Below are 16,476 nucleotides of genomic sequence, written 5' to 3' on the forward strand. Positions count from 1 at the left end.
CTCATTAAACAATTATTCATCAATGAAGTTTTGAACATCTACAGTATGATAGGTACTGAGGTAGGCACAGAGGTTACAAAGAAAAATAAGCACTTTGAATGCCGTCAGTTTCTTATAGTTCACTGTAGAAGATACCAGCAAGTAAACAAACTGCTACTACAATAATGGGCAGTGTTATGACAGGACTGTACCACAGAGCCTGGCCACTAGTGCTGTGAAAGCAGCCTTCACCCTCGAGTTGATGCCCATGCTGAGTTCAAAAGCAAGCAGAAGTTAGGAAGGGGGAAGGGATTTCCAGGCATAGCAACAGCATTTGGTGGAGTACTTTGAATGCCAAGGAGCAGAATTTGATCTTTGTCCTAGGTATTGCAAGTTTGTTAGTTTTTTAATCAAAGAAGTAATAGAATAGTTTTAAAATTTAATCTGGCAGTAGAATACAAGATGGTGTAGAGAAAGGGAAGATAGGAGAGTAAAGACCAGGTCAGAGATTGTAGAGGTAGTATAGTCCTGAACTAGGGAGGAGGCAGGATAAATGGAAAGGGAAAAGCAGTTGTGAGAGATGTTACAGATCAACAGAATCAACAGAACTAACTAACTCAGTGGATATGAGGTGAGAGAGGCAATAAAGAAAGATGTTAATCTATAAATTTAATATGCAACCTGTATCAGAATTTTTTTCAACTTGATAAATTTATTCTGAAATCACCTGGGAAAATAAATATGTTTACAATAACTGATAATTTGTTTGAAAAGGAATAACATTGAAGGGTTCTTACCCTATTAGATGTCTAGTGTCATACTGATCCAGGAATAGATGATAAGACAGAATAGAGTCCAGATTTAGGCTTCTCAATATGGAAACATTTGGAAGAGGACTTTTTATTTAGATGGTATCAGAAAAATTGACTATCATATGCAATAAAAAGTAAGATTAGTTCTCTACTTCACTGCAGAAACAAGCAAAAATTCCATAAGAAAAAGATTGTATGAGTTAGAGTAATGCTAATTATTATAGCATACAAATCCCCAAATTCCAGTAACTAAACAAAATAGAAGTTTATTTCTTACTTGTTTAACAGTCCAGTGAAAGGGGCTGGCCCGTGGCTCACTCGGGAGAGTGTGGTGCTGATTACACCAAGGCCACGGGTTCGGATCCTATATAGGGATGGCCGGTTGGCTCACTGGCTGAGTGTGGTGCTGACAACACCAAGCCAAGGGTTGAGATCCCCTTACCGGTCATCTTAAAAAAAAAAAAAAATAGTGCAGTGAAAGTGCTCCTTGTTGGGCATTAAAGTGTGTGGTAAAGGCTCTGCTCCATGCAGTCATTCAGGAACCCAGGCTGACAAAGGCACATGGCTTCTAAAGGCAGCCTTAGTGCCAGCATGCAGCTGACAGATAGGAAAAGAGAAAGTGATCAGTTCATGTGCTTCCCCTCAGCCTGGAAGTGGCATACGTCATGTTCACTCACCTTCTATTAGCTACAATTAGTCACATCACCTCACCCAGAGCTAATGGGCCCTGAGAAATAAATCCCTGGATGAGCAGTCACTTCCTAGGGAGAGTACTATACCTTGGAACAGAAGCATGTATCTCTAGTGAACAGCTAGCTACCGTGGCCATGAAGACCATTCTGAATAGTAAAAGTAAAGTCATTAACTAAACAACCATATAAATACACCAAAATAAAATATAAGGAAATATTTTTGTAATGTTAGGATGGACAAAGTCACTCTAGACAACTTGATTTTCATGACTTCTAAAGGACATGAAATCCAGGCATCTTTAAAAAGAAAGAAAAGAAAAAAGAAAAGCATGGCTTTGCCTGTCATATTGGCAAAGATTAAAAATGTATAATATTCCACATAGTACATGAAAATGCTTACAACAGTGTCTATCACATAGTAAACAGTAAATTTTAGCTGTTACTATTACTATTTTTACTATTATTAGCATTGCTTTTTATAAGCAAGGAGAGAGAGAAATAAGTATTTTCATACATTGTTAGTGAGAATTGGCACTATCATTTTGAAAGCACTTTATATCTATCATAATTCAAAGTATGCCAACAATCCAATCTTCAGTAATTTATCCTTGAAAAGAATATCTACAAAAATGGATGTACAGTACTATTCACTTCAGCATCATTTGGGTATCAAAACTAGAAGTAACCTAAATATTCATTAATAAGTAATTGGTTAATTACATAATTTCTCTTCCTACCTTTTACATATTTGTATTGTTTTGATCTTTTATAATAGCCATCACTTTCATAACTTTAAAACATATATTTCATTAAAATTATTCAAAGTTTAGCTTATAGTGAGGCCACTAAAAATAGCTCAAGGAATTAGAACAAAAAAGGTGGTAGGAAAGGAGGATACACTCATTCGGCATACTGTACTTGTTGCACTTCTGATTTTCCCAGAAATAACAAGATGAAATGAATTTAAAAGGCAAAGGGAAATTTATGTTAATTATTAGGGAAAACTTTCCAAACTGTAGAATAATTTACAAAAATTTTAAAAGCCTGAAATCTCCAGACAGTGTTTAGGAGTCAAGATTACACTCTGTAATTTACTTACCTCCAGGGACTTTATCTGTCCTTTCAACTAATAGTTTTAAAGTGTTCCACCATGCTTTGTCTAATCCATATATGATTTAGTTCTTCTCATTGTGATCTTAATTTGACGCAAGTCACACCTTCTAGTAGATGCTTTATGAACTGTAACTGTGACAACAAAACACAGGTGGTCAAGTTCTGATGTCCGATTGTCTTTGCTTTAACCCAATCCTTGAGTCCATGATAGGGTAGCTTTGGATATGAATCCACCTTACAATGAGGGCTTTTTAGTATTTCAGTGACTAATCTTTTTTAGACAGGATCCATGGTGATCAATTCATATTGATTTTGAAGACTAATACTTGACCAAAGTTCCAGTGGTGTCTAATAATAAGCTCTTTCACAGCCCCTATATGTATTAAATACCATTACAATATTTACTTCATTCAAATCTTTACAGTCTTCTCAAATCTCAAGAATTCATCCATAAATCATTCCAAGTGATTCGGTAAGTTTGTGAGCCTACTTGTTAATACCTTGTAAGCCTATATTTCACATTTCTCCTGGGCTGTTTAAAAAATCAAAAACTATTTCTTCACTGCTTCTCAATTTGTTCATTTCTGTTTCTTTTGAGAGAGATTTTAAGAGCTGAGGATTACATGCCTTTTTTTTTTTTTTTTTCATGAAACTTAGAGCTCCTCCTTGTTTATTAGCAGTTCTATTTCTTTCTCTGGCCCCATTTTCTCTTGATGTATCCATAAAAGTACCATCTGCTTTTAGCATCATTTTATTTTTGCTTTATCCTCCCCACACTTCTCTCTTCCCTGAATGCTTTATGTGATAACAATTTGTTCTTGATTTGTTATCCACCTGCTTTCATAGCCTCCCATTTCCCTTGTCCCAACCCCCATTCCACCCTTGATTTTCTTTAGGAAAAGAGTCGTGTTCTGTAACTCTTATATGTACAGCTTTAGAGTCAGGTGAGGGCCAGTTCAGCCACTTATGGATGTTAGGTCACTACAAGTTCAATTTGTTCATTTGTAAGAAGGAGATGGTTATAATACTATCTACTGCATCGGGTTGCTTGAAGGATTAAATAAAATAATGTACATCAGGGTTTCACAACCTTGGCACTGTTAACATTTGGGGCTCAGTCATTCTTTGTTTTGGGGGCTGTCCTGGGCATTATAGGATGCTTAGCAACCCCCTCTCTAGTTATGACCACCAAATATGTCTCCAGACATTGCCAAATATGCCCTGGGAGGCAAAATGGTCCCCATTTAAAACCACTGATGTACATAAAAACATTCAGCACAGTGCATGGTCCATAGTAGGGACTTGATAAGTATTTGCGATGGATGGATGGACAGATGGATAAGTGAATATTGACTTTTAATACAAGTGTCTAATGTAATATTTAACATGCAGTTAACTGCTTAGTACATGAATGGATAAACAAGTGAACCTGAAGCCAGTGATCTTCAAGTGCTTACCCTGCACTAAAATATGATACCTTCACTAAACACAAGGCTCCTATCTTTCAAAAAGTATTTTAGACAATTAACTAATTGCACAAGTTAAGCAGCCCTCCCAATTTAATATATATAGGTACATGTATATACCCTTAATCTTAGGAGAATTTATTTTTTGTAAACTTTCATGGATAAGTATAACTATTATGTTGCAGTAGAATTCAGTGCTAGATAGTAAAATGATCCTCTGATTAACTTCAGAGTATTGAAGATTGATATCTCGCTTATTCAGCCATTGATGTGGTAAGAGAACAAAGCTGAAGGTACTTTTAAATGTTTATTGATCTAAGTTCATCCTATAAATATGCATTGAATGCCCACCACATTTGGGGCACTTTTCTAGGTACTTGGGATACACTAGTGAATAAAACAATTATCCTACCCTGTCGAACTTCCATTCTATAAAATAATTGACCACAAAAATAATGAATACATTAATAAAAATGCTAGTAAAAGTAGAGGCTACTTATAACTTCTAAAATATTGGCCTAGGAAATATTCTAGGTGGTACTGATAGCGAAATTCCAGTGGATGACTGTAACCCAACCAGAAACATTTTTGTGACTGCACCCACTGTTTACCATTTGGTTGCTCATCTGTGATTTCATTTTGATGAACTCTGACTTTCTCATATGACCTGATTTACAATGAGAGTATTAAATCAAATCTGTGGTTACCGTTGCATATTTTGTGACTTAAGTCATTTAGATTATGGTTCATTGTGTGAGTAATTTTTTAAATTGTCTCAAACCAACAGTGTTGCTTTTATGTTCTCTAGGTTTTCACTAATAAGCTAACTTCATAGCATGATTTTTGTACTGTAGTCTAACAGATCAATAGCTGATTTTTTTAACTAATACAATATATGCTTTTTGTGCCTCACTTTTTTCATCTACAAAATGAGATCTGTAAAATACCTACCTCATAAGGTTGTTATGAGGATTAAATAAGATAATGTTTGTAAAAAACTTAGTACTAAAGAAAATGCCAGGCACATAATAAGTTTTAAGTGTTGTATTTTCCGCATTCCTACTAACCATTTACTTATTTCTACTATTTCAAATATTTTAACATAGTAAATGAGGTGTTATATCTTTTTCTTTCCTTTCTACACTTGGGAAAAATCAGGATTACAATGAAATAAAAGCAAATATATATCCAGCAGCACTATACAAGTAATGTTTTGTTGTCTATAAACCACTAGTCTCGGAAGTAAAACCCTCCAAATGATGAGAACCAAGAGATGTGTTTGCACATAACTTTTTTTTAGGGATTTTTTTCTGATTTCAAAAGGCATACCCGTTGTTATAAAATTCAAACATTATAGAAATTAACAATTAAACAATGAAAGACCCCTTTGTCCACATATCTACCCCAACACTCTACCCCTACAGACAATTAATGGTAATAATCAATGTATATTCTCATATGTTTTTCCTAGTCATATACTAATATATATTTTCATTAAGTAAGATCACATTGCACACACTTTCACAACTGGCTTTTATTCACTTAAAATGTCTTCAGTGTCTGTGTCAACACTTTATTTAGTTCCTTCTCATTTTCAACATCTGCCAACAGCGGTAACTTATGGACACATCTGTGGCTCTCTGGGCACCTATCTGCAAAGTCACACAGCATTTAGATCTGATTGGAAAAAGTCCCTTGGCTGACCCCTGCCCTCCCAACTACTGACCCTTCCCAGGACGGGCTCCAGCAGAGTGACTCAGATGATCTTCTCAGCTCACACCAGGAAACCAGAGCTTTCTCAGCACAGGAAAAGGATGAGCTGAATGAGGAATGCACATTCATACAGCAGTTAATCCTGGGGATCACAGAAACATTACACAGGCAACTCCCCTGAAGTGGAACTCCTCTTCGGAGTGTGGCAGTCCAGTCACACACAGCCACTTGGCACAGGAAGGAAATTTTATTTGAGGATGTTAAGGTCAAGCTCACTTTTATTAAAATTGCCACAGGAGGCCATCCATCCCCACTTCACTTCTCCCACTTCAAAGCCTACTTCCCTTCACTCAGATATTTACTCTTGGAGTGATTAAGTCTCTTTTATCTTTTCTATGCTTTCATTAGCTGTTCTTTTTCTCTTTTTTGCTTATAAAAGGGCAGATTTTTTAAGCCAAATGTCAATATGTCAAACATTAAATATCCATTCCCATGCAATGCACAGTGTTTATAATTACATACAGTATTGTAACAAATGTAATATTATTTAATTTGTGCACCAACCTTACACATAATTGACAGACCAGGTATAAAATACAGAAAGCATAGAGTATTCTGTGTGTTGAGGCCTTTGTTAAACAGAATGCAAAGTTCCAGACTCCATAACATTAGGAAATTTTTGGCATAAAGGTGACACAAACTTGTTTGGCAAGAAAACAAGAGACATGATTATACCCAGCAGCACTCCATGGCTGGACAGGCTGTGACACCTCTGTCACATCAACAAGGAAGCCATGGTGTTGGGAGCTGAGACAGGAACTCCTTTCTGCAGACAGGAATGCTAATGAAGCCAGAGATGCAGAGGGCTGCCCCAAAGCCTAAGGCTCCCTGAAACAGTGAACTTTTGAAGGCCATTGTCCAGTTTGTTGAAGGTTAAATATGAACATTTAACCTCATAGTATGTGACTTGAAATTGCATAAGTAAGGCACAGAAAGGCCAAGGAGTCAGAAATAAATCCATAGGTAGGTCCATGTACGCTGCCTTCTCACTCTGCAGTCATCACAGAGCCCAAATAGCACTAGGCGAGGCTGAGGTTTGAAATCTGTTTATTTGTGCCTCAAACAGGTCAAAGTGAACCTTTCAGAAATATCACTTTGAGAAATAAAAATTCATAGTCATGCTACTTATGGCTGTTTCAACCCATTTCTTTCAGATACCATTGTTCTTATCGCTTCAATAGCAGTTGTTTCTGCAAAAACTCAGGGTAATATTTTTGCCACGTCCGCACTCAGAAGTCTCCGTTTCCTACAGATCCTCCGTATGGTGCGCATGGACCGAAGGGGAGGCACTTGGAAATTGCTAGGTTCAGTGGTTTATGCTCACAGCAAGGTAAGATTTGCTTTCTGAGCTTTGGAACAAAATTTTGAAACTTTCTCATTGATGGCTGTAACAAGCAAACTTGGTCATTTCGGAAATTGGTTAAAGCAATTTTGGAACATGATGTGTAAGGGATTATTTAAAAGCCATCAGAAACATCCAAGAAGTACGTGGAATTTACTTCATAACATCATAACACTTACATTGTAAATAGAATTTATATCATAAACATCCAAGAAGTAAATGGAATCATGCATAGATTTTTTTTCCTTTTTCAAAGATTTTTCACCTCTAAAAATCTTTCATTCCTTTTATATCTAGGAATTAATCACAGCTTGGTACATAGGATTTTTGGTTCTTATTTTTTCATCTTTCCTTGTCTATCTGGTGGAAAAGGATGCCAATAAAGAGTTTTCTACATATGCAGATGCTCTCTGGTGGGGCACAGTAAGTATAAAAATCTTATTTTATTTATTGGATGTTGTGAAATGTTTCCTTTGAATGTAATATAATGGCTCCTATGGATGGTCTCAATAAAAATACTAACTTCTGAAAAAGAGTTATATGAAAATATACACTACTTATAATTGGCTAAAGGTTTTCCACAACTCTTTGATCCAACAAAGTTAAGTTCTTTTATAAATCATCATTAGTATTTCTTGAGTGCTAGATTGTTGCCAAAATAAAAATATGTCATTTTTTTAAATGGTGTTTAAAACATTGATAGGCTTGCTTGTTTGTTTGTTTTAACTTTGCGGAGCACAGATTTAAATTACCATTCATCAAAAAGTTTACCTGAGGTTAAAAAAAAAAAATGAATGCTGGCTGAATGAAAGTTAGGAGAGTAAAATTATGGAGCCAAAAAATGAAAAGGAGATGACTGATAACCATTTGTGAAATCAGAGACTATAGACACTTAATTTCAAAATTTTCCACTCAAAAACTCATTTTTCTTTTAAATTGTTATTAGAGAATATTTTTCCAAACAAATAAAAGTAAAATCATGATTCTCTTAAGACAAAAAATAAACACATGCTAACCATTTTATTTAACTCATTTTTTATTTAAGTCATTGTTAATGAGGAAACCAGTAAGATGTTATAACCAGTTCAAAAGATTACCAAAAGAACAGAAACATTTAACGGCCAAGAATAGTCAAATGAATGTGCAAAAAGAGACAAAACTGGCTTCTTCCACAGCGTGGGAGGGAAGTCATTTGAACCTCTACCACAGAATTTATTTACATGTCTATAGACAAGAATTATTCTGCATTGCTACCAGTTATCTACATTTACAGAGTTGTAAAATAGCTCAAAGGCCATGAAAGTTACAGAGCTCCATAAAATCAGAATCCAATAACCTGGAAGGGCATACTGTGAACAACACATAGTTTTTCATGGAGATTTTCTCTATTTGTAAAGAATTTATAAAACAGTTATTGGAACTGTACCCTAATAAGAATATCACAGGATACGGGAATGCTTTATGCAATTCATAAATTACATTTCTTATTTTATTTTTTAAGACATTCCAAAAAAGGAAGTATGTGAAAATATGCACTTCTTGTAATTGTCTAAGATTTTCCACCTCTCTTCGGTCCAACCAAGTTAAGTTCTCTTATAAATCACCATTAATATTTCTTCAGTGTTAGATTGTTGCCAGAATAAAAGTATATCATTTTCCTAAAGTGTGATTAGAACACTGATAAGCTTTTTGTTTGTTTTTTTGTTTTGTGGAGCACACATTTAAGTCACCGGTTGTTACACTGTTCCACTACTCCTCTAAAGCTCACCAGCAGGCCCATAGCTCCTGTCAAGGACAAGGAAAATTTGTCAGAGCTGAATTCAGCAGAACTTGGATTATTTGTTGGTTGCATAGCAACAATAAAATGAGTATAAATCAGAAATACGTTCTAATCTAAAGATTAGGATTTTTTTCTTAAATTATCTGAGTAAATGTCTATGAAGTTTTGCCATTGATAACGAAGCATTCTGTTGGTTTAATAATTTGGTTTCTGACTCCTATTCCCCACCCACAAGCAGTAGGAGATATTTTGAAAGGTCAAGAGTGAAAACCCAAAAGAGAGTAGTCATCTGACATTCTTAAAACACTTTATATGTAGAGAGCAAATGAAAATCTACGACTCATGGTGGGATAAACTGTGTAAACTGAGAAAACAGGAGGCTTTTTTTGCTAGCAAGGGGAAGACAGTTTATCATCCCAGCCTTCAAGACAACAGTTTGAAATTCAAGTTTAGTTTTTGCTTCTCTTGGGTAGTTCTAATATATTTAAATGGCTGAGGCACACAGGTGCACCCTTTCCCACTGAGCTGCAGTAACTGGCGAGCTCTTCGATTCTTCTTTCCGTTAGTTTTCCTTCTCTCCTTATTACTAACAAGAATTGCTGTATTGTATGTTAAACAGTGTGTGTGGGAAACTCTTAATGTACTTTTCACTTAGTCACCAGCTTGTTTCTTTTGCCAGAATATTGCACAGCAGGTTTTCAAAGGTCATAGCTGTGACTTTCCGGGGGAGCTACATATTTTCATTGATTTCCACTTCAGTAGTGCTGTTTTGACTGCCATTTAACCTGTACTTAACAGGTCTCTGAATGGCCTAATTAAGTGTCTATTTTTTAAAAAAAATCCAGTCTTAAATATGAGAATAAAAATGTTCTAAGATGTCATGCTTCTAATAAAAAAAAAAAAGGCCTTGTTGGTCCATAGCAGGCTTGTTGATATTAACTGACTCATTAATGAAATTGTCTGAAGCCTAAAGACACAAAAAGCAAACAAGAGAGTTTATTTATTTCTATTCATTATAAGAAGAACGTATACTAGATTTCTAGTGTGAAATAAAGTTAATTTAGACTATTATACCTTTTATTATATATTAATCAAGACCTTAATGAAATACATGGCTGGATATTTTTTATTTAAAATTGTTTATGTTGCATGTAATGGATAGCTAAATAACTATGGAAGTATCCAGAATAAACAGTGAAGTGAAAGCACCCTGAGTTGGAGTATTTCTAAGTGCTAGGCTTTGGTGAAAACAGAAAATCCCTTTTATTCAAAGAGCCCAAAATATCAATGTTGGGCCAGATCACAGACCCCTCTGTCCCGTCCTGTGCAGGTCACGTGAGTCAGGTAGTTGAAAAAAGATTCTGGGAGCCGATAACATGATGGACATGCTTTATTCCAGATGTGAGCTCCACCACCAGCAGTTCAGAGCCACTGCCTTTCATACCAAAAGTACACAATAGTGGCCGCGAGCCAAAGTGTACACAGGTGTGCATGCGTACTAACTCTACTCTTACGTAACTTGTTTACAACGGATGTGATGAATCATACCCTGCCAGATATAAGGCAAGAGGGCCTCACTAAACTAACTCCATTTTCGTCACACTCCACCCCTTCAGGGTCCCTTGCTGTACAATTTAAACGTCTGTGATCTTCTGCAGTGTTCCCTTAGCAAGGATGGCTGACCCTTGCATCCATATAACCTCTGTATTTACTGTACGTTCAATACACCTTGAGGCTTGTCCTCGTAGCTCCATCCTTTCAAATGTTAGCCTCAAAAACCCTACCCATACACGTGTCCAGTTAGTAGTAGTCACTGGGGTGATTTTCAGTGGGAATCCTGCAGCGACAGAGGTAGGAAACTTGGTACATATTCAGCAAACTAACACATTGGCCACAGAAACGTATGTATGTGTCCAGTCAACTCTGGTGCCTGCAGCCACAAGACTATGGGCAAAAAGACAAAAGTGTTATTGGCACCAGTAGAGGGAGTTCTCGTCCCTCTGGCAGAATACATGCCAGCTTGCCATCCTGGAAAGAATGGTTGCAGGAACAGGTGCTGCAGCTCTATGCAACAGAGCCTCCACTGGAGAGGGCCTGCCCTTGCGGGGTCTCTTATTTAAGATCCTGACTGTCAGCCATAACCGCTGTGTGCACCCCTTCAGAGATGGGGGTTGGGTGGATAGCCTTAGTTCCTTTTTTAGAAGACTGTTGTACCATTCACTCATTCCTGCTGCCTGGGGATGATATGGCCCATGTAACTTCCACTGAATGGACAACTGAGAAGCCCACTTCTGTACCTCATGTCCAGTAAACTGGGTTCCATTATCACTCTCTATGACCAGAGATCATACATAGCCATAAGGCTATTCAGTGTCTTCACAGTGTTTACCTGGTCTCGGGCCTTGCAGGGCCATACAAACAGGAATTCTGTAGCCGTATCAACAGCTGTAAAAATGTACATGAAAATCTCTGATGTGGGAAGTGGTCCCACAAAATCCACTTGCCGTCAAGTCAGGGGCACCATTCCATGGGTTATTTGCCCATCAGTATGTGGCACCTGTCAGGGATGTAGACTCTCTTGAGCACATACCGGACAAATGCGACAGGCGTTTACCTCATCTTCCCATTCTATGGGTAGGGCCCACCTTTGCACAGCCATCCACATGGCTTTGCTGCCAGCATGCTGCATCTGGCAATGTAACCATTTGGCTACATCAGTCACTGGGGCTCTCTCCAGCCATCTTACCTTAGCCAGCGCATCAGCTTCATCATTGCCTGGACTGGCTAAGGGAGAATGTCTTGTGACATGGAAAAGAATTACTTCCTTTTCCTGTCCTAATTCCCATAATTCCTGCTACATGGCTTGTCCCAACAGGGGTCAATGACCTATCAGCCACCATTGATACTTCCAAGTAGAGATCCGAAGGGTCAAACCCTTGAATACAGCCCAGCTCTCAGTACAGATGGTTAATGGCCCAGGCTCATTTTTTATCACCATCCATATTGCTCTCAGTTCAGCCCAATGGCTGCTTGGCCCTGTGCCATTTTCATACCATATAGTATTTGTTAAGGGCTGGACAGCAACAGCTGTCCACGATGCTTAGGGTCCCATGCTAGAGCCATCTGTGTACCAAGTCTGCTCCGCAATAGGTCCCTGTCCCTCATGAAAAGGTGTGGTCTCCACCTTCATAGGTATAGGATGCGTCAAAGTGTCCTCCACAGCCTCTACCGGTCCCAATACAGTTTGTAACTCATTAGACAGAGGACTCAACACAATGTTTCTCTGTTCTATATAAGCTCAGCATTTGGACAGAATGGGAGTCTGATTTACACCAGTTTTAGGAGTGCTTGCCAATGTCCACAACCAACCTAGGATGGGTTATGCTGTCCTTGTGAGGACCTTGGCATTTCCTGTAATGGTTTCAGAAGTCATCAGGGCAGAATACACAGCTGCTAACTGTTTCTTTTCTCAATCAGAGAGTAGCATACTTCAGCACCCTTCCAAGCTGAGACCAGAATACTATAGGTATTCAGATCCAGTCTTGTCTCTGCCATAGACTCCATCCTGACCCTTCCTGGGTTATGTGTACATCTAATTCAAATGGTTTAGTGGTGTCAGCCACTTGCAAAGCTTGTACTTGCTGTACTGCCCTCTTTGTAGCATGGAAAGCCTGTTCCACTTCATCAGACCAATCCCAAGGAGCTCCCTTTTTTGTTAGTGCATACAGTGGATGCACCATTTGGGTCATATGGGGTACAAAAGCTCTCCAATACCCCAACAGTCCCAAATATGTCTGTAGCTGTGCCACCATTGTGGGCCAAGGGTATGCCTGTATTTTATCGACAGTGGCTTCTGGAATGACCCATGTATTACCTGACCAAACAACTCCCAAGAATTTGACAGGCAGCCTGGGTTCTTGCACTTTGGTTGTGTTCATGGCCCACCCACATTCCTTCAATAGCATCAGAGCTGCCTTAGTTAGATCTGCAAGAGAATCAGAGGTTAGTAACACATCGTCTGTATGATGATATAGCCTATATAGTTACATATATAGCCTAGTCTACTTGGCTAGGTCCCCAGCCACTAAACCATGACAGAGGGTTGGGCTGTGCGGGTAGGTTTGGGGCAACACTTGAAAAGTCCATTGTCTTCCTTCCAGGTGAAGGCAAATTGATTTTGGCTATCGGCCAGGATTTGGGATAGAGAAAAAAGCATTTGCAAGGTCCAATACATAATAAGGTCCCAGCTGAGTTATCAGCTGATCCATCAAGTCATGAACTGAAGGTGCAGCCGCATACAAAGGAGGCACTACTTTGTTCAGTTCTCAGTAATCCACAGTCATCCTCTAGGTACCATCAGGTTTTTTCACTGGCCATACCGGGGTGTTAAGTGGACTATGTGCAGGACGAATGATGCCAACCTTTCCTAACTCCAATATAGTGGCACCTGTCTCCACATGTCCTCCTGGTAGGCGATACTGTTTTACATTGACTCACATCCTGGTTTGAGTAACACCTGTGGGTCATATTTAGCATGTCCCTGCAACACAGGCTTTACTGTCTGTATCTGCAACAGGAATTCTCCAAACGTCATCTGCAGGTGTAACCCATAAAGCATATCTATACCCAAACTGGGGATACATAGACAGTATATACATGAGGGGGCAATCATCCAGTGCTCAGTGGCAAAGACACAGCTTTGACTGTAATAGTCTGTCCTCCATAGACATCTACATTCACTGCGGCTCTCGGAAACTTATCTGGATTGCCATGTATCAGGCTACATTCTGCACTGGTGTTGTCCACCAACACTAACACTCGCTGTACATTTGTCCCAGACCAATGTATTGCCAGTTCAACATGAGGCCCCCGGTCCTCGTCTGCCCCCCAAAAATGAACACGTTGGCCTGGTCCCTAGCCAAAAGAGAACAGTCCATCCACCTCCACAGAAGTAGCCATAAAATCCTTCAAATACACTGGAGGAGTTGTTATGTGCCTCTTGGAGAAGTTTGATATTATGCTGTTCAGGGCGTAATTGTTGCCACGAGGCAAACAGGACCGCTTTTGGTTGCCGGCTGATTTTCTCTGTCAACTCATGCCATAAGCAAGTCAAATGAAGTCTGCATATGGCTAGTCTTGCTCAGTCCCTTCAGGGCAACACTCTGAGCATTTCTTGGGGACTTGGTCTTCACCACCCTTTGGACCCCCTTTGCTTGTCACCTTCCCTCTGCCTCGCCCAGATTGGCCATGATGGTCATCACTTCATGTATAGGATGGCCAACGTATGAGGCCAGTATGGCCATCAGTGACCCAAAGGATGTCGATGAAACATTTTGCAGCTCAACATCTCTCATGCTGCTGGTAGAACATTCATCGTCTGGGCCATGTGTGTTCACATTAAACATGGACTGTCACATCCCCAGCTCCCGAATTATTTGAACCAGCTCAGCATATGTTTGCCATCTACTCATGGTTTCAGGCAGTTCTCTGGCATTCATGCACGTGGTCCAGATGGCTGTATTCACCCATTCCATCAAGGAGTGGTTATCCTGTCCTGGTGTGGGTCTGCGGCTGTTCTGTGATGACTGCCACAGGGACACATACATGGTAATGGAAGCCAACTTTTCCATCTCCTCACCAGAGCATATTATGCCATCCACCCCTAGGTCCTACAGCCACAAAAACCAAGCATCTACGGGTTTACCCTGTTTCTGCCAAAACTGTTTCCCTAAGTCCACCAATTCAGCTTGAGTGTAGGGGACATAAGTAGTAAATTAGGTCGCTTGTGAGTTGGCTTCCAGTTATCTGCCTGGTCCCATGGGCTGTTCATACTTCAGTTTCTGATGCATAACAAGTCATTTCAGGGGATGCACAGTCTCCCCCAACTCACCATCTGTTTGGCCATTGTCCTAGGTGTTGAAAGCAGAAGTGACCTGTTGCTGTACTTCAACCTCCAGAACAAGTACCTGCACTTCCAATAAGTCTGCTTTCTGTTGCAAATCTCGAAGCCACACTGCTTCATGGAGTACCTGGTCCATGTTGACTCATAGTACCAGCCAGACCCAGTCAACAGGAAAGCGGCCACTGGGTACCACAAACTCGAGGGTAGCCACATTTCCTACCTCTCTCACGGGACTAGTGGCTCCCTTACCTGCTCGGAATCCAGCCGACTATACCAATTATCGGGCTGGATCACAGACCCCTCTGTCTTGTCCTGTGCAAGTCACGTGTGTCAGGTAGCTGAAAAAAGATTCTGGCGGCCAATAATAGGATAGACAGGCTTTGTTCCAGATGTGAGCTCCACCACCAGTGGTTCAGAGACACTGCCTTTTATACCAAAAGTACACAATAGTGGCCATGAGTCAAGGGGTACAGGGGCACACATGCGCAGTTACACCACTCTTATATAACTTGTTTACAACGGGCGTTCTGAATCATACCCAGCCAGATATGAGGCAAGAGGGCCTGACTAAACTAACTCCATTTTCCTCATAATCAACATTAAGTATCAAATGCAATTTGTGTTCTACAGATACAGTGTCCCAGTGAAGTCCAAATACTAAATACTGAACTCCATTCATTACGATCGAGAGGACTGTCCCCAAGACCAACTTTTAAAAGTATACGTGGTATGATCAGCACTGCTCAAAGCCAGTAACAATTCAAAGAATTTTGATCCATGAAAACAGTTCCATACTAATGAATAACAATACCTAACTCATTGAGTAAGTGAGATAGCAGATGCAAAGGACCGGGTACCCAGAACATAGCAAGTGCCCAATCAAAGATGCTGGCTATTACTGGTGTACACATTGCTGTTGTGGATATTAGATGGAAACGTGTTTATAACAAAAGGAACAAAAAAAGGAGCTAAATACTTTATTGCAGACCCACAGGTTAAGCACAGAAGGGGCTTGGGAATTGGGGGGTCATGATGAAAAGATGTTCTGGGTTCTGAAGTGGCAACTAAAGGGGCGTTGATAGCAGAAAGTGGAGGAGGGGAGAGCAGCACATTGACAGCTGCTGGAAAAGAGGATCTTCTGATGGGTGGGTGCAGTTTCATTTAATGTTATTTCCTATTATTATTTTCCTCCTTTTCAGTTGTTTTAGATTTATTTTGAAATAATTTAAGAATGGATTTTTTAGGGGTTATTTTCTATTATTATCTTGTTCTTTCCTGTGTTTATTCTCCTTTTGGTTTCCTTCAGATTTATTCCGAAATAACTTAAGATCGGGTTTTCCCAAAGTAATTTTTTTCTGGTAATGATCTGTTCTTGAAGGCCAGCTTGTCCTCTATTTACTGCCATTTCTGTGATGGAGGTAGTGTGATGGGTTCAAAAAGAAAAAGATGCATACAGCAGGAGATGGGATCTATCTACTCTCAAGTAAGCACCTGAACACAGACTCCACCTGAGACCATGTGCTTGAAATGATTACTTCAGGCATGTAAAAGAATTTTGTATCATCCAAAGTTAGTCTGAGAATTCATGGTGAAAATCTTACAATATCTTTAGAAGCA

General features: G+C 39.3%; 1 protein-coding gene across 5 annotated transcripts in view; it reads left to right on the forward strand.

Annotated features, from left to right (window-relative positions):
* KCNQ5 (potassium voltage-gated channel subfamily Q member 5) overlaps nucleotides 1-16,476 on the forward strand; it is a 553,541-nt gene that overhangs the window by 436,831 nt on the left and 100,234 nt on the right. For all 5 annotated transcript variants that reach the window (XM_063096155.1, XM_063096156.1, XM_063096159.1 and 2 more), the window contains 2 exons: nucleotides 6,990-7,165; nucleotides 7,475-7,600. In XM_063096155.1, coding sequence (XP_062952225.1) covers nucleotides 6,990-7,165; nucleotides 7,475-7,600 — 302 coding nt within the window. The remainder of the gene's footprint in view (nucleotides 1-6,989; nucleotides 7,166-7,474; nucleotides 7,601-16,476) is intronic.

The sequence above is a fragment of the Cynocephalus volans genome, chromosome 5 (assembly GCF_027409185.1).
Source record: "Cynocephalus volans isolate mCynVol1 chromosome 5, mCynVol1.pri, whole genome shotgun sequence".
Classification (NCBI taxonomy): Eukaryota; Metazoa; Chordata; class Mammalia; order Dermoptera; family Cynocephalidae; genus Cynocephalus; species Cynocephalus volans.